General features: G+C 39.7%; 1 protein-coding gene across 1 annotated transcript; it reads right to left on the reverse strand.

Moving 5' to 3' along the window:
• Window positions 1-439: 439 nt before the first annotated feature.
• Window positions 440-16,226, reverse strand: CISD2 (CDGSH iron sulfur domain 2). The gene is made up of 3 exons (XM_008156637.3): window positions 16,044-16,226; window positions 3,434-3,648; window positions 440-1,807 (listed from the first exon to the last, which is right to left on the reverse strand). The coding sequence occupies exons 1-3, from the start codon at window positions 16,144-16,146 to the stop codon at window positions 1,718-1,720; spliced, it is 408 nt and encodes a 135-aa protein (XP_008154859.1). The 5' UTR covers window positions 16,147-16,226; the 3' UTR covers window positions 440-1,717.
• Between the last annotated feature and the right edge of the window lie 8,727 nt (window positions 16,227-24,953).

A 24,953-nucleotide genomic window follows, 5' to 3' on the forward strand; every position in this document is an offset into this window, starting at 1 on the left:
CATTGAGTGTATACCTTCTTACTTTCAGGGTGTTAAAATTACATTTTATGAGATCATTTGTTTTCAATTTTGTAAATGTTCTTGACAAAATTTAAAATTGATAATTTCATTTTAGTCTCCACATTTTTAGGAAATTTTCTCTTCTCCTATGAAATCTAAGTATGGGAACCACTAGGACATGTGCAAACATTGTGCTGTGAGTTACTGAGAAACATTTAAAGAAAAGCATTTCATGACAACAGACCAGGCTATTCAAACTTTTGGTGAGGAGGGTATTTCCCAGTCTTGTGATCAACTGTGTGAAAATAATTGGTTAACCTGGAAGAGAAGTCTTTTTAGGGTTGTTGAAGAGAAGGTTTTAGGAAATAATACCCAGAACCAAAGTGAGAACAATTTTATATTTGTCCCTCCTCACAGGTGAGGAGAGGAAAGAGCAACAACAATTTTGGATTTATACCTTCTAAAACTTCTCAAAACCAAAACTACATTACTAACCCTAACTTTAAAATTCCTGCTGTTGGTCATGTAAAAGTCAAGATCACACAACAGAACCTATTGTCATTACATGTAATAAATTAAAAACTCAGGTACCATGCTCAGTGCAGTGTCTGGTACATTAAGTGCTCAATAACTTTATGATTGGAAGAAGAGTTACACGTCTGCCCCCGTACCTTCTCCACTTATAATGAAGGCATAGGGTGCTGACTGGATTCTACCTTTAATAGACAGACTTAGAATAGCTAATAATATAATAACTGTAATACAGTATAAGATGAAACTAATAGACTCTTAGGCTTAAAAATTACACAAGTTTTAAAGCTCCGGTAAGTTTATTTTGCAAACTTTTTGTATTCTGTTTTATTGGCTTACACTGTTATAAAGAGGAAAATATTCATATAAATACAATTTTGACCACTGAACTTTTTTAAAAAATATGTTTATTTCTCATTGACCTTCAAATTTCAGCAGCTCATGAGTTTAGGTATAAGTGTTCTTGCCACCCCACCCCAGCCTGTCAGTGAGTCAAATAGCTCAAGATACACAATATACCTAAACAGAGGCAAACAAGCCCATTGTAAAGTAAACAAACTTTTATAATGTAAATAAGTGCTCCTTGTTGGAACATTTTATATCCAGTTCACATCTTCCCTGAAATTGGGATATTTATATTTACTAGACAACAATCTCTCTAAAGCAAAGAGTTTATCTCTTTGAAAACCCAAGTAATTCTTAAGAGCAATATTTTTCTTATTGATCTAAAAAGATTGGAGTGTGGAAGGCTGAAAAAGAAACAAGTCCTTCAAATGATCAAAACAGAAGAAAACTGAAAGATAATATGTTTAATAGAGTAGGGAGAAAATTGTAAATTATATATTCTATTGAAAATATTGGTTTTCAAAGAAATAGTTTGGAAACTATTGCCCCAGACTTAGATATTTCCTCAATTAGTTAAAATCAGAAGTGTTGGTTTTATTGGAGGAAAATACATTAATTCTTTGAAGTCAGAATAAAAGGGTTGCACAATTTAATTTCTATATGATTGAATATATGAAGTATCAAATATAAACAGTAGTGTAGCAAGAAAATAAATTGGCAGAAATAATTACTCCACCAGTAGTAGTAATTAAGACCACCATTTGAAAGATCTATACACAAAAAGTAAAAAGATATCATTATAAGATTTTACAGCACACAATTCAATCCTAATTCATTACTATTATACTTCTTTCTTCTTCAGTATTAGTGGGCCCACATTATCTCCTGTTAATTCATTGTGTTTATTATGTGAACCATCACAGGCAGGAAACTAGAAAGGAAAAAGAATTACAAGTGTTATTTTAAATGATTCAAGAAGTAGAAATATTTGTGAAATGTACATTACTTTGGAAAAAGAAAATAACACATCAGATAGTTTGCCTGAGTAATAGATGTATTCTATACCTAATCTGACTCCATTCTCATATCACAGCAAATCTAACAATTTTAAATAGTTAATTCAGTATTTGGTGTAGATTTTAAATAAAAAGTTTTGGATGATTCCATATGAGGCAATAAAACATGTTTAAAAGGGGATCATAATAAGCTTTTGTTCTCTGTGGAGCTCTAAATTTGAACTCACCTATTCATTTACTTAAATTTAAAAAGAATGTAATTTAAATTCAAAATACATTAAAAATATTTTCTTATATAAAACTCATGCATATTACAAAATTTTTGAAAAATTAAAATATAGTTTTTAAAATTCACTCATAGGTAACAATGAACATTTTAGCATATTTTTCCTCTGCATTTATTATGTGTATTCATTTTTATTTAAAAAAACAACAACTAATAAGCTGGCCGCGTGGCTCAGTTGGTTGAGCATCATCCCATGCACAGAAAAGTCACAGGTTCAACTCTCGGTCAGGGCACATGTCCAGGTTTCGATTTCTCTCTCCCTCTCTATTCCTCTCTCTCAAAAATCAATAAAAACGTATTTTTAAAAAACTGTAATATACTTGTCTTACATTATGCTTTCATGCCATTGAATATTCTTTAAAACATGATTTGTAGTGGCTTCCTAATACCCCATCATTTTTAAAAATATGCTTTTACTGATTTTAGATAGAGAGGAAAGGAGAGGGATAGATAGAAACATTAATGAGAGAGAAACATCAACATCAATTGGCTGCCTCCTGCACACAACCTACTGGGGATCCAGCCCGAAACCAGGGTATGTGCCCTGACTAGGAATCAAACCCATGACCTCTAGGTTCATAGGTCAATACTCAACCACTGAGCCACACTGGCTGGGCACCCCATCATTTTTATTACACCATACTTTAATCATTCCTCTATTATCAGATTCTAGATTGTTTCTAACACTTTGCTATTAAAGGATGATGTGATAAACATTGTACTTAAAACCTCAAATAACCTATGATTAAATTAACAGATGTCATCAAGACATTTACTAGCTCATAATATAAGGCACTGTACATACATCATCTCACTGAATCCTTGAAAATGTCTGTGATGTTGATATATTATCAGAATTAAAAATCAGAGATTAAAGATTAAGTAACTTGCCCCAAATCATATGTAAGCGGCAGGCATCAGCTTTGACCACAATTTATTCAGACTCCAAAGCTTAAACTCTTCCACTAAACCTTATGTCCTCTCTCATAATATAGGTGTATTTTAAACTATGTTACTTTAGCTAATTGCTAAAACATAGTGAAACATCAGATCTTTCTTCTTCCTTGCTGCTCTAACTTTCCTAATGTAGGTAGTATGGATCATAAAATGCAAACTTTAATTTAGGAATACAGACTTTCAGTACTAAACACTATGGAAAAACCTCTCATCTCACAGAACCTCAAACTTAAGGATTTCAGAAGGAAAACATCTTAATTACACAAAATTTTAGTGTATGTATAAATGGACATCTTACCGTCTTAGAACGCCAACATCTACAATAAGCTGCTTTAGTAAGACACAGATCTTCAATGTTTATTTCATTCACCACTTTGGGATTTTCCTTTTGTATTTTAAGATTAATCAAACTATCCTTCTGTTGTTTTTTCTTTGGGAGGAATGGACGAACTGCAAGGTAGCCAAGTAGTGCAAGTACACCCAGGAAAGGCAATAACCGAAGCCATTCTGAAACTAAACATGCACATGTGTTAGTCTGCAGTGCTCTCGCAGTAGAACTCCAATAGCTTGTCTCATCCTCGAGCAGACTCTTTATTCTTTACTTCTCTTAATTTCTTAAATATTCATCTTTAAAACCATGAATCAGTAAATCAAGCCACCTTTACCTAGGACCACCTTGTTTCATTTGTGGGCTAACTTGAGACTTGTGAAACGGAAAACAAAATTTTCAGAGATAGGTCCTATATCAAATATCCTGTATTATCCTAAGTATATTCGTGTTTATCATTATTTATTTTTCAGGAAATATGACCCATAATTATAAACCAAATTCAACGTGTGATATATTTTATAGGTTTAGAAAATATTTCTACAATGTTTAAAAGCATACAACAGATTATCTGTACTTTACCATTCATATATAATTTTAGACAGAACACATTTTAACTTTTTAGTTTCAATGCTTTACATTTTTTAGTAAAGCATAGTGATTCCTAAAGAAATACATAGATGTTGTGTAAAAGCTACTATTTTAAAAACTAATTAAAATTTTTGTATATGAAATGTTCTCATTGTTAGATACATCTTATTCCATAAGTGTTCTTCAAGTGCCTTCTTTAGTTCTCAGCACTGTTCTGGGGCATAGGAAATATAAGTGACATAAATGAAACAGTCCCTATGCCTGTGGAGATAAACACACCGGAAATAAGATAAACATTTTAGCATGTTTTTATCAAATGTTGGTTAGTGTCCAGGGAATCCCTTCTGTCCTTAAAGTGTTATCATTTGACATCCTTCCCTAAGGGCCTATCGGACCCTTTCATAAGCACTATGTAAAAATAGCTTAGTAGGAAGAAATGGAAGGTTATGTGCCAAGGCATACTAATAAATGTTGAAAGATATGAATATACTAAAGAGTGCAACTGTTTTATCTCATTTAATACTGTTAGCTTAAACAATTATATTTGGCAGGTACCATTATTATTCCCATTTTTCATGTGGGTAAACTGTACTTAAGCAGGTTTAGTCCAGGACAGTAAGTTTGTTCTCAACCACCATGAATCACATCCAACAGACATAACATTTTATCTGTTTTTCTCTTGGTAAACCTACTCTCCAGAGATAACTGTTTTACCTTTGCAACTATTGAAAGATTGGCTTAATGCCAACTTTTCCAAAATGAAACTTTTTAAAATATATTTTTATTGATTTCAGAGGGAGAGATAGAAACATCAATGATGAGAAGGAATCACTGATCAGCTGCCTCCCAAATGCCCCCCACTGGGGATCAAGCCCACAACCCGGGCATGTGCCCTTGACTGGAATCGAACTTGGGACCATTCAGTCTGCAGGCCAATGCTCTGTACACTGAGCCAAATCAGCCAGGGCATGAAACTATGTTTTATGTAACACAGTGCCAAAGGTTTGTTACGAGCTCTAAATGAAACAACCTGTTTGTTTATGCCTGGCCCAGAAAAAATATACAATAAATGTTAGCTTTTAGTAAGAGACCAAGGATATTAGTGGCAACTGCTTTGAAAAAAGTATTTTGCCAGCTCAACTTAATGCTATATGGTAGAAATTTGGGGGCAGGAGGTGTAATCTTTTAGTCACCAGAATGAAGCTCTGTGAGGATAAGGATCTTACCTGTCATGCTGGCTATTCTATTTTCATAACCAAAGTGGAAACATTCCATATAGATCCTTTGATTAATTAAACTTCTAGAAATGAAAAAGAACTGCTTCTTGGGAGAGAGACGCCTATCTATATATCTGTGCTGTACAATATAGTAGCCACTAGCCAGACTGCTTTGATTTGTACTTGAGATTTTGTTTTAATCAGATATAAGACGACAGACACAGAGACAACTGCCTTGAAAGAAAAGTTTATTTCTTACAGTTCCCAAGAGGCGGGGACATACCATGCCACACAGGACACAGGGGAAAGTACCAGAGTTGATCAGGTGGAAGGTGGCAGGAAAGCCTGGGCACAAGCCTTTTCTGTGGCTTCCAGGAAACAGCAAGGTGGGGCAGAGTAAACAGTTTAGGAGTAATTTCAGTGGGCTCTCAGCTATTGAGGTGGTCCCTAGTTGTTTCATACAGGACCCAGGGTGATTTGGGACAAGGGAAATCCTGGTTGGTGAGTGATTTAGATACAGGTGGTAGGGTAAGGTGTAGGCTTTGGATTGGTTGATTTGCATATGAAAGGTGCTGCTCCACAGGCAAGTTGTTTATTATCTTTGGGAATTAGCTGGTCCTGGGAGGGGCAGGTTCTCCAAGGCTAACAAGGGCCCCAAGATGTCAAAGCATCATAAAATATACAAAGTAAAAAACGTAATTAAAACACAGGTGTGGCTATTTAAATAAAATTAAGTAAAACTCAAAATCCAGTTTCTAAGACACATTAGTCACATTTCAGCAGCTTAACAGCCACACATGTGCCTAAGTGGCTACTGAAGTTACCAGCACAGAGATTTCCATCATCACAAAATTTTTTTGGATGGTGCTGCAATAAACCATTGTTTCTATAAGCACCAACTCTATAGCATGGCAAGGCTACTTTGACAGCTTCATCTCTCACAAGCATCTCATCTCTCAAGTGCTTGAAGCCACCCCAAAGCTATTACCAAGTAGCAGTCTTCCCGTGCTCTCTGCATGAGTAATTCCTTCTGTTTGCCATGCCTATCTCTATGGCTCATTTGGGTAAACCCTTTAAGACTAAGATCAACTACTGCTTCCTCCAGAAGTCTTTCTTAATTCACAAAGCAAAATTAATCACTTCCTAATATATTCCCAAGACCTTTTTCCTCATGTTCTTTTATCACACTACTAGAGGCCCAATGCATGAAGATTCGTGCAAGAATGGGCCTTCCTCCCCCTGGCTGCCGGCACCGCCTTCGCTCTGGCGGGAGCCGCCTTTCCACCTTCCCAGAGGCCCGAAGCAGCTGGGGTGGTACGGAACGCCTGCGTCCCGCCCCGCCCCCAGCCACTCAGTGCCTGCATATGCAAATTAACCTGCCATCTTTGTTGGGTTAATTTGCATACTCACTCCTGATTGGCTTGTGGGCGTCACAAAGGTATGGTCCATTAGCATGTTACTCTTTTATTAGTGTAGATTAGAGGCCAGGTGCATGGATCCCTAGGCCTGGCCTGCAGGGATCCTGGATTGCAAGAGGGCAGTTTTCCGGTGATGCACCCCAAAATCGGGCTCCCTCCTCTCTGGTTCCGGGTGCATCACCAGAGAACCACAGCTACCAAGTCACTGCAGCTCTGCAGCTCCTGCATTGAGCATCTGCCCCCTGGTGGTCATTGTGTATCATAGCTACTGGTCAGACGGTTGCTTAGGCTTTTATATATATATAGACTAGAGGCCCGGCGCACAAAATTAATACACAGGATGGGGGGCCCTCAGCCCAACCTGCACAATCCAGACCACTGGCTCCTAACTGCTCGCCTGCCTGCCTGCCTGATCGCCCCTAACCGTCTCTGCCACAGCCCCTGCACCCAGGACCCAGGCTTCCCTCCTCTGGGCAGCGCCACCCGGGACCTTGGGCAGCGCTGCCCTGGCCCTGGGATTGTCAAGAAGGATGTCCGGAAGGTCGTCTGGAAGGTCATCCGGAAGATGTCTGGTCTATCTGGTCTAATGAGCATATTACCCTTTTATTAGTATAGATGGTTATCTATTTATAAAGCTGACTTCCATAAGCCTGTAAGAAAAGGAGCAGTGTGCTACTACTCTTCTGGAACAAAGTAGACTCCTAAGAAATGTTTATGAATGACTTACTGAATGAATAATGTAGTGTATAAATGACAGTCCCTTCCTTACTCATCACATTACATTGCAAGTATTTATTTACACTTATTTTCTAGATCAGGCAATTACCTTATATGAATATTAGCACCAACATCCAGTACAGTATCTTGAAAGAGTAGTTATTCAATAGATGTTTGTTGAATGTAGAATAACATTAAGTATCATACTGTATATTACAAAATTAAAAAGTCAAAAGACATTAAATAACTCAGTCAAAAAGTCAATGAATGGGGGGAGAAAGCAAGAAAAAAAAGTAAATAAATTAATAAAGTAAAGATGGGAATGAAAAAATAAGAACAAAGAATGTAAAGATGAAAACCTTAACATACATTTTTAAAAATATATACTTTTATTGATTTGAGAGAGGAAGGGAGAGGGAGATAGAAACATCAATAATGAGAGATAATCACTGATCAGCTGCCTCCTGCACACCTCTTACTGGGGATCGAGCTGCAAACCAGGCATATGCCCTTGACCGGAATCGAACCTGGGACCCTTCAGTCTGCAGGACAACACTCTATCCACTGAGCAAAACTGGCTAGGGTAAAAGGGTATCATTTTGATTTATTCACACTGGACAGCTATTGTTGTGTTGGCTGCTGGGTTTTGTCTTTCTTTTGGGAGGGGCAGGGGAGGGTTACAATCTAAGGAAAAGAGGTCAGTATTCCTGACTAGTTAGTTATTGCATGTTTTAAAAATTCTTGCAGCACACTGGTGGAAAAACAGTGATATATAGTAATGAAAGGTACTGTATTTTCCGGCGTATAAGATGACTTTTTAACCCAGGAAAATCTTCTCAAAAGTCGGGGGTCTTATATGCCGGAAAATAAGGTACCTGTATCCCCCACAAGCAGCTGTCCCAGTGCTGGAGCTGAGAGTGAGTACCGTATTTTCCGGCATATGAGACCCCCCCCCGACTTTTGAGAAGATTTTCCTGGGTTAAAAAGTCGTCTTATACGCCGGAAAATACGGTAGTACTATCTCCGACAACAAAATAACTTATATAACACTTTTAGTATAATCTGCTTCTTAATGATAAACTTCACTTTAACTACAGAAAAGCTTTATAAAGGAAAATAATACAGCCTATAAAGCTCAATTAGAAATCACTTTATTAATGCTGATTTTAGTAAAGAAATATGAAATACAGAAAAATCAAACAAAAAACTTTTAAGACCAGCTATTTCCTATGAACCTGTTTGATATATGTTGTGCTATTACAGATATTTTCGATACTATGAAGGAAAAACTGTTACCTACTAATTGTTAGGTGTAATGCATATTTTGTACAGTAATTTTTATTTTAAGATTATAAAAAATAGGATTTATTTTTTAAAATTTAGAATATAAAAAAGTAACTTTCAATCCCACCAGTCAAGAGTAAATAACATTTATATTTCTATGTTCTGAGGTGTTTTTTAAAAATATGCTTTAAATACTTAAAAAACAAAAAGCAAAATTGATACCATATGATATAGACCATACAGTCTATATCATAATTTTTTCACTTAATATTATATCAGAAACATTTTCCAATTCTTTAGTATCCTTTGGAAAGATGAACTTTAATGGCTATATCCAACTATCATATCCCCCGTCACAACAGAAGATCTACAAGGACACGGGCCTTATTTGTCTGCATTACCACTGTCTCCTTGGTGTGTAAATAATGCTTGGCTCAATTTATTTTATTTTATATTGAGGCTTAACTTAGTGTTCAGCCTGTTGAACTTGTGTTAAGTGTTCAATTTGATAATTTTTTCAACTATATAGATCTGTGAACACCACCTAAAACAAAATATAGGGTATTTCTATCATTCTAGAAAGTTTGCTCTTATACAATCCCTTCTTTTTGGGTTCTTTCATCAATTTAAATGCTTAATAAATATTTCTGAGTGAAGAAATCTGATCAATATGCTATTGTTAAATATTTTTCCCCACTTTTTTACTAAATAATTATTAAGTACCTACGATGTGGAGATACTGTGCTAAAGGCAACTGCAGCAGCTGACTTATTTGTCTGTAGAAACCCAGTGCTTACTATAGTGCCTGGCATAGAGCAGGATTTCAAATAACTAATTCAGTTTATCTGTTGTATAAATCCAGATTTTCGTATACTTGGAGTCAGGTTTCTTTGGTCTGTAAAATAGGAATAACAATAATTCATTCATTTGTTCAACAATATAAGTACCCACCACATTCCAAATACTGCACTAGGTACTGGGGATAAAGGCTGATGGTTTAGATAAGGTTCCTGCTCTTATAGGGTATACATTTTAGAAGAGATTAGAAGACACAGTCCAGTTCCTACCCCAAAAGAGCTTTCCACCTAGTATGGAATATAGATCTATTAGAAAGAATTACAGTACTGTGTACTATGTGCATTCATGAGTAAGCGATACAGTGGACAAAGTGATTAACTCTTGACAGGGTTGAACAAAGAGGAGGATTTGATACCTAAACAGGTTTCTGAAAGTGACAAAATATAGGAGTCCACAGGCAGAGGGGAAGAGGAGCCACATCTACACAGAAGAAACAGAATAGGCAAAGGCACAGAGATATGACATACATGAAAAGTTTAGGAAACGAAGTGCTACAATATTGCTGGGATATAATGAAAGAGAAGAAGGAGTGTAAAAGTGAGCCAGTGCCAGACTATGGAAGGCCCTGATATAAAAGGGAACCACTGAAATATCTGAGTATTAATGTAACTGAAAAATTGTTCATTTATGAAATTATACTAGTATTAGATGGAAGATGGATTAGTCGAGAAACATTAAGGAAGAGCAGAGAGGGCTAGAGAAAAAAATAACGTGAGCTGAAACTAAGGCAGTGGCCATTAAGCAAAGAGAGGACTAATGGATCCCTAGAATAGCGGATGTGCTTGTGTGTGTGCATTTTCTGAGGAAATGGTGTACAGCTTTCATTGGGATCTCAGCGTGGGTGTGTGATCAACCCTCACTCACCTGGAAACATAAGACCTGATAACTCAGGTAGTTTAAATCAATAGGATTTGGTAACTGACTAAAAGTATGAAACATGAGGTAAATACAGGAAGTGAAGCTTCTTCATGATTCCCAGATTTCTGGTTTCATTATCTGGATGTATGAAGGTACTGGCCTCAATTAAAAAAAAAAAAAAGACAATATAAGAAGGGCAGTTTTAAGCATGAGAAGAACGTGCAGTATTATCAAGGAAAGGAAAAAATAGGATATGTCAACATCCTTAAAAAATGTAAGGAAGAGACTAAAGTTCAACAGATACCAACCAGCAAAGGGGGATACTGATGGAGGGAAGAAGACAGTTTTCTTTGAAGGAGAGTAAAACAATTCCAATGTGGAAGCAGCTCTGCAGTGCCTGAAATAAGCCAACTGCCTTGGTCCCTCATCCCACAAACACATGCAAAGATAGAAAAAGACACCCACTGAGAGAGCTACAGGGGAAGTGCTCACTTAGGGCAAGAAGATGCCTCAAGGAGAGAGAGAGAGCGAGAGAGAAGGAAAGAAACATCATTAGGGCTGCCTCCTGCACGCCTCACACAGGGATCGAGCCCACAACCTAAGCATGTGCCCTGACCTGGAATCCAACTGGCAACCTCTCAGTGCATGAGACAGTGCTCGACCAACTCAGCCACACCAGCCAGGGCTCCAATGTTTTTTAAATCACCTGTTTCCAATTTTTTAGAAAAGAAAATAAATCAGACACACTAATATTATTAAAACTGAGCATGGTTCTAATATTTATTTTATAATATTCTATTTCCCACTATTAAGATAAACAGATTAAGAAGGTCGAGTAAAAGAATCAGCACCGTTAGAAAAACAAAATCTAGAGAGACTATTTCAAAGCAACTTGAGTAGCAAGCAATTTTATAACACCAATTTTCTGAAACTTTAGATACTGTTAAAAGAAATTATCTTAGAAGAAATAAAATTAAGAGGGAGTAGATTCAACCTTTTATGTAGATGGGCTAGCTATCACACCCTATTCTTGATCAAGATATATAAACAGCCGAAACCGGTTTGGCTCAGTGGATAGAGCATCGGCCTGCGGACTGAAAGGTCCCAGGTTCGATTCCGGTCAAGGGCATGTACCTTGGTTGCGGGCACATCCCCAGTGAGGGATGTGCATGAGGCAGCTGGTCGATGTTTCTTTCTCATCGATGTTTCTAACTCTCTATCCCTCTCCCTTCCTCTCTGTAAAAAATCAATAAAATATATTAAAAAAAAAGATATATAAACAAATTGAATGACAAAAACATTTTTAAAAGTATATATAGACAGACACACATGGGTCTTAATGAAGAACTATATTATAAGAAACTAGGTTTTTTTTGCCCTTTCAAAAGGTTGCATATGATACCATAAAAATAATATTGCAATTTGGTTGCTGATAATTTTTAAAAATACATTTTATTGATTTTTTACAGAGAGGAAGGAATAGGGAGAGAAAGATAGAAACATTGATCAGCTGCCTCCTGCACACTCCCCACTGGGGATGTGCCCGCAACCAAGGTACATGCCCTTGACTGGAATCGAACCAGGGACCCTTGAGTCCGCAGGCTGATGCTCTATCCACTGAGCCAAACTGGTTAGGGCTGGTTGCTGATTTTATATCATTTTCTTATGTATCATTTACAGGTAAGATACACAAATGACTTCTATGTCTGAACTTCAGAAAGATAAACGTAAAATATTTTCAATGGGTGGCTTTACCATACATCTTCAAACCTAATACAGACTATTCAAGACTTAAGGGCAAATAAAATAAAATAATCAAGTTTTAAATGTGTGTTTTTTTCCCCATTCACTATTATGAACAGAACAGCATCATTGTTTTAAGAACACTACCTGGCCCATAGTAAGTACTCAATAAATACCTGATGACTTGAGGAATTTTAAATTGCAAAATAGTTATATGGAAGAAAATGTTTCAATGAGATCGAAATTGTTCTCTACAAAGGCTAATATAATATAATCTTTAATTAAACTGACTTTTAACTATAGTTGGTCTAATGGGGGGAACATTTACAACTTACAGTAACTAAGTAAATATTTTCCTGAGTTCTCAAAAAAAAAGTTTTCTGAAATAAAATTATTCAATATTTCAGAAATAACTTTACTTATTAATAAATGCAACTCTTTTCATTTGAACTTAATGTTTTATTATACCTTCCTATTGAGAAAACTCACTTTGGGTTCATTTCTTTAAATAAAAAAAACTACGGTACAATTTACATACAATAAACTGACAGGTGTTTAGCTCTGGGTTGTGACAATTAAATACAACCCTGTAGCCTCCGCTGAAAATGTGTAAAATATTTCTATCACCCCAGAAAATATTCTCCTGCCCCTTTCTAGTCTATCTTCCACAACGGATTTCTATAACGGAAGCTTTTTTCACTCATTATAGTTTTTGAGATTCATCAGTGGATCAGTAATTCATTCCTTTTCATTGTTAACCAGTATTTCACTCTGAATATACCATAATTTGTTTATCCATTCTCCTGTTGGTAGATACTTAGATTGCTCCTAGTTTGGGAATATTATAAATAAGGCTGCTATGAACATGCTTGTATGTCTTCTTGTGGAAATATGTTATTAACTCTGTTCCACTTCTAAATTCTCTGTTCAAAATTGCCCCTTTCTAGACAAATAGAGCTAATGCCCTTAAAGCTGTTTCACTGGGAAAAAAGTTGCCTTTAGGATCAAAACCATTTCATTTCAAAGCAAACTAGTTCAAGTGGGAAATAACTACTATATTCAAAGTTTAAGAGCTAGTTTTTAGATCTAGAAGTAAATAATTTTCTGACTTTAGAATGGGAAGATGTTTTTCATTGTTCTATTTTAAAAGTTTATATGACAGGTAAAGCTTTTTAAAGGTCAAAGTATTAGGATACACTATACTTCCAAAGGGCAAAATCATACAAATTTATCTTAAAAGCCTCAGTCTTAAAAATGTGACCTAAACTAAAATAGATAAGTTGTCTCTGGTAAATAAGGATTGTCTGTAAATACTATACGATAATGGGTAATTAAGGATCTCCAAGTGTTTACTAAGAATGCAGAGTCATCATGAGAGTCAATTTTTTTTTTAACCGCTGTATCTAAATAGGGAAGGAAAAACAGGCAACAATGTGAACTGTAACTTTTTTTTGCCTTAATTGTCATAGATAGAAAATGAAAATACTTTTGGTCTCCTAGACATTTACACAATTGCTGAAAAGTCATCTTTCAGATTTTTATTTCAACAAAGTCTAAGTATGATTCTCTAAGTAACTCATTCAAGGGAGCCAAATGTCACTAGCTATTACAATCTATTCTTAAGGGCAGACTCAGAGTGGAAACAGCTTTTCCTCCATAGCCTTCAAAACAGAGTCTACGACTGTCATTGTCCAGAGTGAAACAGACTATCATTTTTTTTTCATAAAGCAGCTATTAAAAACATGTTTGTTTCCTAAACAAATAAGCAATACAATAACAACTAGACACACTGTAATGGGACTTAAGTATGTACTATTAAGGTATTTACCAGAGTTGTCATTGTTTCTGAGAATCAGTCCTCGAATTAAATATTTAAAAGCTTTAAAGAGGAAGTTACTATATATTATTGATTTAAAGAGAGACTTAGGTTGTTTTCTTAATGCCTTTAATAGCAATTAAATATTTGTTGACAAGAGTGATCCTTAATAAAAAACAAAACACCACACTTGTAAAATCTTCTAGCCCCTGAATCAAATATCATAGGTCCTAATATGCTTCAACTACACTCTATTTACAGAAAAGGGAAACTAATATAAAACCATCCATCATCAGAATTAACACACACAATTCAGGATTGGGGTGGGAGTAAGAGGGCTTTTTTTTTTTCTTGACTGTTACAAATTCAGCAGTTAACTTATGCAAATTATTAAAAAAGTAAGTTGGCAACTGGGAACAAATGTCACAAAATGTAACATCCTTTTGACCTGGTATTATTATACCCAAGGTATAATTCAAAAGAGAAAAAAAAAAAACACCACAATTGGTATTGGTACAGGGCTACTTACTACTGAGCATTATGAAAAGATACATATACTTATATTTATATAAACATTCAAAATTTCCAGCTGCTGGGGAAGTGTTAGGCCTACTGTGATGTTAATCTAAAATAAGATAAAATAGTTGTTAGAACAAGATGAGGAATACATAAAAATAAAGTGCTTAAGTAAAAGAAATGATGAAGGGGAAAAAACACGATTTTACGTAATTGCTGCAATTCTATCAAGATACTAGCAAACTGTTTGGACCATAAGATTTTGATGTTTATAAACACTTGATTTGAAACAGTTTTATCATTTTATGTTACTTTTATGTGGCTTCTGATATTCAGAAGTTTAATATTTATTATTTGATTACCAGGGTTTCTATTAAATCAATTACAAGCTTTCTACCAAACCCTTTAACATCTAAAATGTTAATATCTCACAACCATTTATCTACAGAGCAACTCTGTCCATAACTCAAAGATCTCTAGATTTGTAACAGTCATCTAGTTTTCCCATCTAAATCTATCTGCCCACCAGACTCTGCTTTTTATGTTTTATTATTATTTTAATCTCCCAAATCACTTGTTTGGGGAAAGTTTTCCTAATTAAAAAATTAATTTTTTAACTTCCTTGTAGTGGGGTTGAAATCATCTCCAAGTAACTTTCACTAAATTAGTCCTAGTTGTCTTTTGGTCTACACAAAATAAATCCAGTCAGGCTTCCAAGCGCTGTATTTTAAGTCAGTTAACATAGATCTCCAGACTGCTGCAAGCTAAGCAAGCCTGTTTACCTCAAAATTATTATACATGCTTACCATCCCGAAACTCAGAACAGGAGTTCCATGCTGGCCGAATCAATGTGGCTTTCCCCCCTTAAACATCCTGATCAATCTCTCAGTCTGGCTTACAAATACCCCACTCACAAAGTAATGCTCAGAACTCAAAATCTCCCAAGTGTTGCCTGCATTTTGGAAAATTTCATCCTTTAGATTTGAAATCTGCGTTGTGGGCTACTTATTTATTTGTAAGTACATAATGTTACATATATAAATTTAATTTAATTTCTAAAATCTGGACCACCGTAGTAGTTTTGGAACCCTTTTTGGCTAATGTACCTTTCCTCCAACTTGTTATCACAACGGCCTCCAGACCCTTAGTAACGGAGGCGACCTCAAATGCCCCGGATAGGTCATGTCTCCCCTATGGGAATGAGACTATTTCTAACGTTTACGGCGCCGGGATAAAAAACCAGCAGACCACAGAGAGCGATGGCGACGGTAAGATGAGCCAGGTCCCAGCTCACTTCTCTGGAAAAAACCGGTCTCCCCACGGAAGGACACCGGAGACAGAGGCGAGGACAAGCACCAAGCCTAGCCGCCCCGTCCAAGGCGGCAGCACAGGCGACCCTCGGCGGCTGCGCCGACGCGCCACAGGGTCACGGGGTCACGCGCCACCCGCCGAGCTCCGCCCCGCCCCTTGGTCCGAGGATTTTTAGACGCCCCCCCTCCCCTCCCCCCGCCTCCTCCTGGGGGCGCGCCCGAGGATGGGCAGGGGTTGAAGGTGGGGATTACCTGTGAGCCGGGCGAACCCGGTTATGCTCTCGGGGACTGGGAGCCGCTTCAGATACGCGGGGAGCTGCACCTTCACGATGCGGGCCACGCTCTCCAGCACCATCCTCACCGGCGGCGTCCGCTCCTCCCCGAGCCCTGGGCCCCAGCAGCGCCTGCGCCGAGAGCAGAGGCGGTCGGCGGGCGCTCGCGGGAGGTGAGCTGCCCGGCGCCGATTGGCAGCGGGTGAGTGACGTGCGCGCCTATTGGACCCCGTGGGGGCGCGCGCGGCCGCGGGCTCGGAGCCGCGAAACGGGTCAGTAGTGGGCCCTTCTGGGTCCGGACTTTGAAGAGGGCCTTCGCGAGGGGCCTTTTACGTCTGTGGACGCTGGAGGTCAGCAGAAAGGATTTTGTGTCGGAGGAGATAAAGCCGGTGAGAGTGCTTTGTAATCTGAAAGGGCCTTTCTAAAGTGGTTCCCCGACGGCTCTCTTGACTTCTGCCACCTCCTCAGGCCTCCTCTCCATGAAAAGGTTGGTGCTCTAGGAATGCATCCTCACCTGAGAGGACCTCCACCTCCGCGGTGCCTGACTGCTCCCACCCCTACACGCCCGGTTTTTTAAAAAGCAGTATGTTCCACCTCAACGGAAATGCTTACTAGTACAGCTCTGCCCCTCCGGAATTTGTGGCAGCTCCTCTCCGAGGCCCTGAGGTTTTTTCCACTCAGACAAGACCCGCGATCGCCCTTCCTTACGTATTGTCAGTTCCTTCTGCAGACCAGTTCTTTGTTCGGGTAACTAAAACTGGGAACGTGATAAAAGAACATAAAGCCTTAGGGTTTCTTTTATATTTTGTTGCAGGGTTTCTGCTACCATCTTTAGTATCCATTAAGATCTTTCAATTTTAGTTATTAACATTTTTAAAAATTGAGGGGCGTAAGGAGACAGCTTCACTCTTGAAACACCTTGACATGACTTTGTTTCATGTTCTGATGTAAAATATCCGAAGTAATGTGCTTGCTGAGTGTTGTCTATCCTGTATCTTAATTCAGTGCCTCTTACCAGTAATGAACTTCACTTGCCAACAACGTACAGAACTAAAAACTGCGCATGGTCCAGTTTTCATTTTGTAGGACTTAATATAACAGCCAGCTGTAATAAATAGGGTTCATTTTTTATTTTTTTCCTTGGTACTTTCATTTTAAAGTGAGAAAGAGAAGGAATCTTTTTAAAGCAGCTTTTCAATGGATTGTTTAAATTTAAATTTGTGATCGTCATGGACTAAATAACCAGTAAGAGAATTAATTGGAACCTAGATAAACTTATTATCTGTCATTTCACCCTATTCAAAACTGTCAAAGTACAATTACAATGGAAATTCTATGAAGATATTTAGATACAGGTTCACGTTCGTGAGGGTGAGCAATATAAAAGTGATATACAAAGTGATGATTAAAAGGTTGGTGTTGACATTAGGATTTCCTTTCAATTTCCTTTTGGGAGCTTACTTTGTGTGCCCCACCAGCACAGCCAAGGGTTCAGCGAGCCTGAGGGGGGGCGGTGAAGGATAAAGAAAAAGACAAAGAGAATAAGCTGGGTCTAGAATAAACATGGTTGAGGGAGTAGCTTCTACTTCCTGCTCTTCTGCCATCTGCTGGGCCTCAGTTGTTAACTTCTTCAGCTGACCCCATGTTGGCACCTCGGTCTCTTGCGTAGCCTTCGTCATCTTCCTTTTCCGCTTTGCTGTCATCAGGGCAACTCTCAGTCTTCTGAACGATGGGACAAGGAGCTTCTCTGGCACCAAAATTGGCTGCGCTGCGCTGCTCCTTCTGGAAAGATACAAACACAACCTCTTCCCCACATCATTACTGGATCTGGTCCAAACCATTGTCCAGTTTGTGCATCCTTCCATCGGGCTAACCCCGTGGAGGCTATTGTACAGGAGGTCTGATGCCTTTTGGCTGCTGTATGACCCTCTGCATCGCAATTAAAAAAATTTAAAGTATAAAGAACATAACTGAGTTTGTTTTGAGGTGACCCATAACATCCATCTCCCCCTTTCTGTTTTAGTAATTGCATTTTAATTTCTAAGAAAAATACAAGAGCTTCAATTCTGTCCTCTAGGTTTTTTATGAGGCAAATTTAAACTTTACTTTTTAATTTCCAGTGGCTCTGGAAAACTAGGTTTGGCTTATTCGAATGTAAATTACCACATTTTTCAAAGATGGTTCCTGGCAGGAAATTAGATTACCTGTCTGCTGGGGGAAGGGCGTCTACCCTTTCCTCCATTAACAAAAGGTGTAGCCAGTTACCTGGGCTATTTAGATCTTTATAATTAATACATTATTTATCTATATTTCAACAATTTTTTGAGATTCAAATCCAATTCCAATTATTTTAAGGCATTTACTTTGGATAAATTCTGTAACAGAGAATTTACTGGTTTTCCTGAAGGCCTTAAAAGTTAACTTTTTAACAAAGTTCATTAGTATTTTGAAAACTACTCTTTATTATGGAAATGCGAATCCGGTTGCTGGAATTAGCTTGAATTTCTTTTGAGAAGACTTTTTTGCCTTTTTTCTTAGGAAAAAAAAAAAACAGTTCTGGGTTTTTCATTTTCTATAGCTTTTGCAGAGAGATTCCATCTTAAGACAATCTAAATGTCCGAAATCGGACCATGTGCGCATTTTGTCTTACAGCTAGGTTCTCTCCCCATGAGCACAGAAATTCCAGACACATTTCTAAATTTTTACGACTTTTTCATGGCGAAAAAGGAAACTTTAAATTAGCCTACTAAGAGAGTGGGCTTCCATATAGGATCGCCACGTGTTTCCCTTCCCTCACATCCTGCTTACTTCGGGGCAAGTTTCAGCAACAGATCTGGCCAAATTTCTTTTCATGCTTAATATATAAAGACAGATCTTAAATTTTTTCTTTCTTTTTCGCTTTCCAAAGTAATAACTAATCACCCAATTTGGCCAAGATTTGCATTTCCCTGCCACATTCCTCCACTCCCCTTCTGGAGTGGGCTCTAGGCAGTCCCGAATCAGGGACCACAGACTGAAAGTAGAGGCAGGCATTTCCTCTGGACCTTCAGCTATATAATGATCGTGAAGTTGTTTTCCTACCTTCTGCCATGCCTCTATATTTACCTTTCCTTCCTTGGAAAACCATGGGCAGGTTTTACTTACAAAATCCAAAAAATTGAAAAGCTGTTCATACCTCACAGAACAGCCCCTTGCTTGGAGCATAGCCTTAAGCATGGATACGCATACATTCTTTCCCTGCAATCCTGAATTTCCCATGTTTTACACCTAGCTAGTACTAAATTGCGCTCCTTACCTTCCTTTTTGCTTTCTGCACGTGCTTCACTGGAGCGTCCTTTCACCTGACAATTGCAGTTCCCTCACACTAAGGCCCACATTGAGTGCCACTGGGGCCGAACTCAGCACCGCGTTGGGCGCCACTTGGGCCACGCTCAGCCCCACATTGGGTGCCACTTGTGCCACGCCAGCACAGCCAAAGGTTCGGCGAGCCTGAAGGAGGGCAGTGAAGGATGAAGAAAGAGACAGACAAAGAGAATAAGCTGAGTCTAGGTGGATCTTCTGTGCCTTGCTGAGGCCACAGAACAGATCCAGACTGCAATGCTGATGCTTTATTTATAGTCAGGGGTAAACAAAGTAATTTACAATGTTCTTATAAGTTTCACTTATTTTGGCAGCACTTGTTGCACCTCCCACAGCCCATTAGCTACCCAGGAAATATCTAGGGAGCAGTCACAAGATCAAGCTTAAGCAGTCACAAGATCAAGCACTCACAAGATCAAGACTTGTTTGCAGCTTTGCCAGCAGGTCAGTCCGAGGCTTAACCCTATAACCGCTCCCTACAACTTTGGTTTGGTGGAAGAAGGAAGGACCCTAGAGCTTATCCTGAATATAATGATCTCAAACATCCTTGTCCTCTGTTTTGTTGGCAGTTACCTTTAATCTCTGCTCAGACATAGAGACACCATTGAGGAGATGGTTGAGATAGATATGGGTTGGAAGTGAGGCACATTAGGGTAAGAAAAGCTTGGAGAATGCCATTAAATATTTGTCTCTTACAGGTTGTGATTTTGGCAAGGACAAAAGCTGTGTTGAGTGAGATTCATAAGGCTTCTAAGGAGTTTTTCTTTAAAGGAGTTAAAATGTATATACTTCAGTTAAGAGAGATGACATAATGATCAAGTGCCAAATGTGCAATGTGATGTGCCCACTATCCAGATCAATATATATAGAACTGTGGCCCGGTGCATGAAATTCATGCACATTAAAAGGGAATTAATTAGAGGAAATATTTTAATATTGCTATTTGCCCTTTCTCTATAATAGAAGTGTCACAGATGAAAGAAAATTAGTAAAATGTATATGAAAATAATATATAAATTTATTAATAAACAATCACAACATGATATAACAACAAAGATGTGCTATAAAAACAACGAAAACATGATGTAAAAACAACACTGATACAATGACTGATAAATTAAACTTATTCTAATATCTTCCTGTATACCACATAAGAGTGAAAACACTTTCAGAGTGCTTGACTAATTTCCCTTGGGATGAAGTATTAACAACTTTAACATCACACATTCTTCGAACTTGAGAGATAGCAACATATAACTGACCATGTGCAAAAACGGGTTCAGGTAGGAATATTCCTACTCTGTCTAGAGTTTGTCCTTGTGATTTGTTAATAGTCATCACAAATGCTGGCATCACGGGAAACTGTCTTTGAATTAATTTAAATGGGAGGCCAGATGGGGACAAATCAATTCTTGGAATCAGAACAACCTCTCCCTCTGCAGATTCTGTTAATACTTCATCTTTGATAATGTTAGGTCACAATCTTTTGATAATAAATCTAGTACCATTACCAAGCCCCATTTACTATTAAGATTTCTCAGTAACATGATGATTGCACCCACTTTCAATTTTTTTTTTTTTTTTGTAACCCTGTCCCTAATCCTCTAAACCTAGCCCTAACCTCCACTTTCAATTTTAATTTATGACACGGCATTCCTGAAGGAGTAATACAATTAAGAAATTCGATGGGAAAATTTTCTTTGTCAGCATCATCTGTTGAATCAATGGAGTCATCACTCAAATAGGTGTGAAAATCTCCATCAAGTATATCCAAAATTTCTTCATTTATTTTTTGAATGTGCTCATTTTTTGGACAAAGAATCACACGTTTAGATATATTTTTAATATTATCTATAGATATACTATTTCCAAAGGTAGCTTCAATAATAGATCCATTACAAATCATTTCACAGGGGATTTCAATAATATCCATTCCTAAATGAAAATTATCAAGTTTGCCATCTCCAAGTTTTACTAATCATTTCACTATAAGCAGAATCCTCTGATCTCATATTTGTTTTAAGAGACAACTTTCTGAAACATCCCCAAACAATACAGTACTTTAAACTCATTTGTACTATGGCCAATTGCATAGCATGCGGCACAATACTGAGACATTGTCGAAAATCCCCTCTGAGAAGGAGAACTTTCCCACCAACTGCAACATTCAAATTCATAATTTCTCTTAGTAATCTGTCTATGGCATTTATAGCATGACTGGATGCCATGGTGCATTCATCAATAATGAGAATTTGGGCATTTTTAATGGTTTTAGCAACTTCACTCTTTATATCATCTAGAAATTGAAGTTTCATTTAATGGAATTGGTAATTTATATTGGGAATGAAAGGTTCTTCCACCGAGAAGTAAATTTGCAGCAATTCCTATAGATGCTGTGGGTAAAACAGTACCCCCACGACCTCTAATATAATGTACTAAAACTTTATAAAGATATGTTTTTACACTACCACCTGGACCATCCAAGAAAAAGCATTTGGGGTGTACAGTTTGATCTTTGATGTATGAAGTTATTCTTTCCACAACGCCAAAGTCCTGTGTCATCCCCAGGACTAATCCCTCCTATGGCTGCCTTACCCAGACCACAGGCCTCCTGGCCAGGGCTCTGCCCTCTGCTCAGCCTCAGCTCCCTGCTTATCCAAGATCGCCTCCACCCCCACTAACCCCCTGCTGATCCCTTAGCCCCGTGGTCGGCAAACTGCGGCTCGCGAGCCACATGTGGCTCTTAGGCCCCTTGAGTGTGGCTCTTCCACAAAATACCACGGCCTGGGCAAGTCTATTTTGAAGAAGTGGCATTAGAAGAAGTTTAAGTTTAAAAAATTTGGCTCTCAAAAGAAATTTCAGTCGTTGTACTGTTGGTATTTGGCTATGTTGACTAATGAGTTTGCCAACCACTGCCTTAGCCTATGTAGTTCTCACTCACCCTATCACAATCCAGGACTTGAACCAGACCCCTGGCGCAGGCATGTGGAGAGGACTCTGCCGCAGCCCCGCCCCCACTGCACGCGCACACACACACACACACACACACACACACACACACACACGCTGTTCGGTCGTCCGTCCAGTCATTTCAGTTGTGACGGCCCCTAGCTTTTTATATATTAGGATTTTTAATCCTCACCCGAGGACATGTTTTTATTGATTTTAGAGAGGAACAGGGAAAGAGAAAAACATTGATATAAGAGAGAAACATCAATCGGTTGCCTCTCCTACTCGCCCTGACCAGGGATCAAACCCACAACCCAGGTATGTGCCCTGACCAGGAATCTAACGTGCAAACTTTGGGTGCACAGGATGACACTCAATCAACTGAGCCACTCCAGCAGAGTGAGGACTCATTTTCAATGTCAGAAATTTTACTGGATGCTCCTTGCCCCCTCTCCATCAAAACACACAGGCAGTAGTTATATATGTATTTACTCTATAAACTATAAGTATGTGATAAATATAATAATGCATTTACATATGTTACATATATATTACTTATATATAATCCTATCTAATAAAAAAGTAATATGCAAATTAACCACCACTCCGCTACACCACCAGCCACGCCCACCAGCCAATCAGAGCGAGTATGCAAATTAACCCCAACTAAGATGGCTGTGGCCACAGAGAGCAGGAGGGAGGCTTTGGTTTCCCTGGCAATAGAGGAAGCCAAGCTTTCCACACACCCTGGCAGGCCCAGGCTTCCACTCAAGGGTACAAAGTTTCAATTATAGAAGGTAAATAAATTCCAACAGAAATAGCGGCAGCCACGGAGCTGGAAGAGCAGGAGGCTAGGGTTTCCCCGGGCGATGGAGGAAGCCAAGCTTCTGCAGCCCTGGCCAGCCTAGGCCTCCACTCCAGGCTACAAAGTTTCAATTATAGAAGGTAAATTAATTCCAACAGAAATGGCTGCCGCCACAGAGCGAGCAGGAGGCTTGGCTCCGCTCCAGGATACAAAGTTTCAATTGTAGAAGATAAATAAACCCCAGATACCAGGGCCTCTGCTTGGGTCGCCGGGGGGCATGGCCAGCCTGCAAACCACCACAGGCCCCTCGACCAGGCCGCCCCACGCCCCAGGGGAACCCCCACCCTGATCCGGGACACCCTTCAGGGCAAACCAGCCGTCCCCCACCCGTGCACCAGGCCTCTATCCTATCTAATAAAAGAGTAATATGCAGATTGACCATCACTCCAACACACAAGATGGCTGCCCCCATGTGGTCAAATATCCTGCCCCCTTGTGGACACAAGATGGCCAGCAGGGGAGGGCAGTTGGGAGGGACCAGGCCTGCAAGGGAAGGCAGTTGAGAGGGACCAGGCCTGCAAGGGAGGGCAGTTGGGGGCGATCAACCCTGTAGGGGAGGGCAGTTAGGGGTGACCAGGCCGGCAGAGGAGGGAAGTTGGGGGTGACCAGGCTGGCAGGGGAGCAGTTAGACATCAATCAAGCTGGCATGGGAGTGGTTAGGGGGTGATCAGGCTGGCAGGCAGAAGTAGTTAGGGGAAATCAGGAAGGCAGGCAGGCGAGCAGTTGGGAGCCAGCAGTCATGGATTGTGAGAGGGATGTCCGACTGCCCGTTTAGTGTGGGATCAGGCCTAAATGGGCAGTCGGACATCCCTCAAGGGATCCCAGATTTGAGAGGGTGCAGGCTGGGCTTAGGGACACCCCCCGCCCCCCCGTGCATGAATTTCGTGCACCGGGCCTCTAGTCCTATATAATAAAAGCCTAATATGCAAATTGACCATCACTCCAACACACAAGATGGCTGCCCCTATGTGGTCAAAGATGGCCGCCCCCATGTGGACACAAGATGGCCACCAAAAGATGGCCAGCAGGGAAGGGAAGTTGGGAGGGACCAGGCTTGCAGGGGAGGGCAGTTGAGAGGGACCAGGCCTGCAAGGGAGGGCAGTTGGGAGGGACCAGGCCTGCAAGGGAGGGCAGTTGGGGCAATCAGGCCTGCAGGGGAAGGCAGTTGTGGGGGACTAGGCCTGCAGGGGAGGGCAGTTAGAGGTGACCAGGCCTGCAGGGGAAGGCAGTTGGGGGGGAACAGGCCTGCAGGGGAGGGTAGTTAGAGGTGGCCAGAATGGCAAGGGAGGGCATTTAAGGGTGACTGGGCCATCAGGGGAGGGAAGTTAGGGGCAACCAGGCTGGCAAAGGAGGGCAGTTAGGGGTGATTGGGCCATCAGGGGAGGGCAGTTGGGGGTGACCAGGCCTGCAGGGGAGGGCAGTTAGGAGCAACCAGGTTGGCAGGGGAGGGCAGTTAGGGGCAATCAGGCCAGCAGAGGAGCAGTTAGGCGTCAATCAGGCTGGCAGGGGAGTGGTTATGCTGTGATCAGGATGGCAGGCAGAAGTGGTTAGGGGCAATCAAGCAGGCAGGCAGGCAAGCGGTTGGGAACCAGAAGTCCTGGATTGTGAAAGGGATGTCCGACTGCCCATTTAGGCCCGATCCCACTGGGCAGTCAGACATCCCTCAAGGGATCCCAGATTGGAGAGGGTGCAGGCTGGGTTGAGGGACACCCCCCG

This window comes from Eptesicus fuscus, chromosome 2, assembly GCF_027574615.1.
Source record: "Eptesicus fuscus isolate TK198812 chromosome 2, DD_ASM_mEF_20220401, whole genome shotgun sequence".
In the NCBI taxonomy this organism is placed as follows: Eukaryota; Metazoa; Chordata; class Mammalia; order Chiroptera; family Vespertilionidae; genus Eptesicus; species Eptesicus fuscus.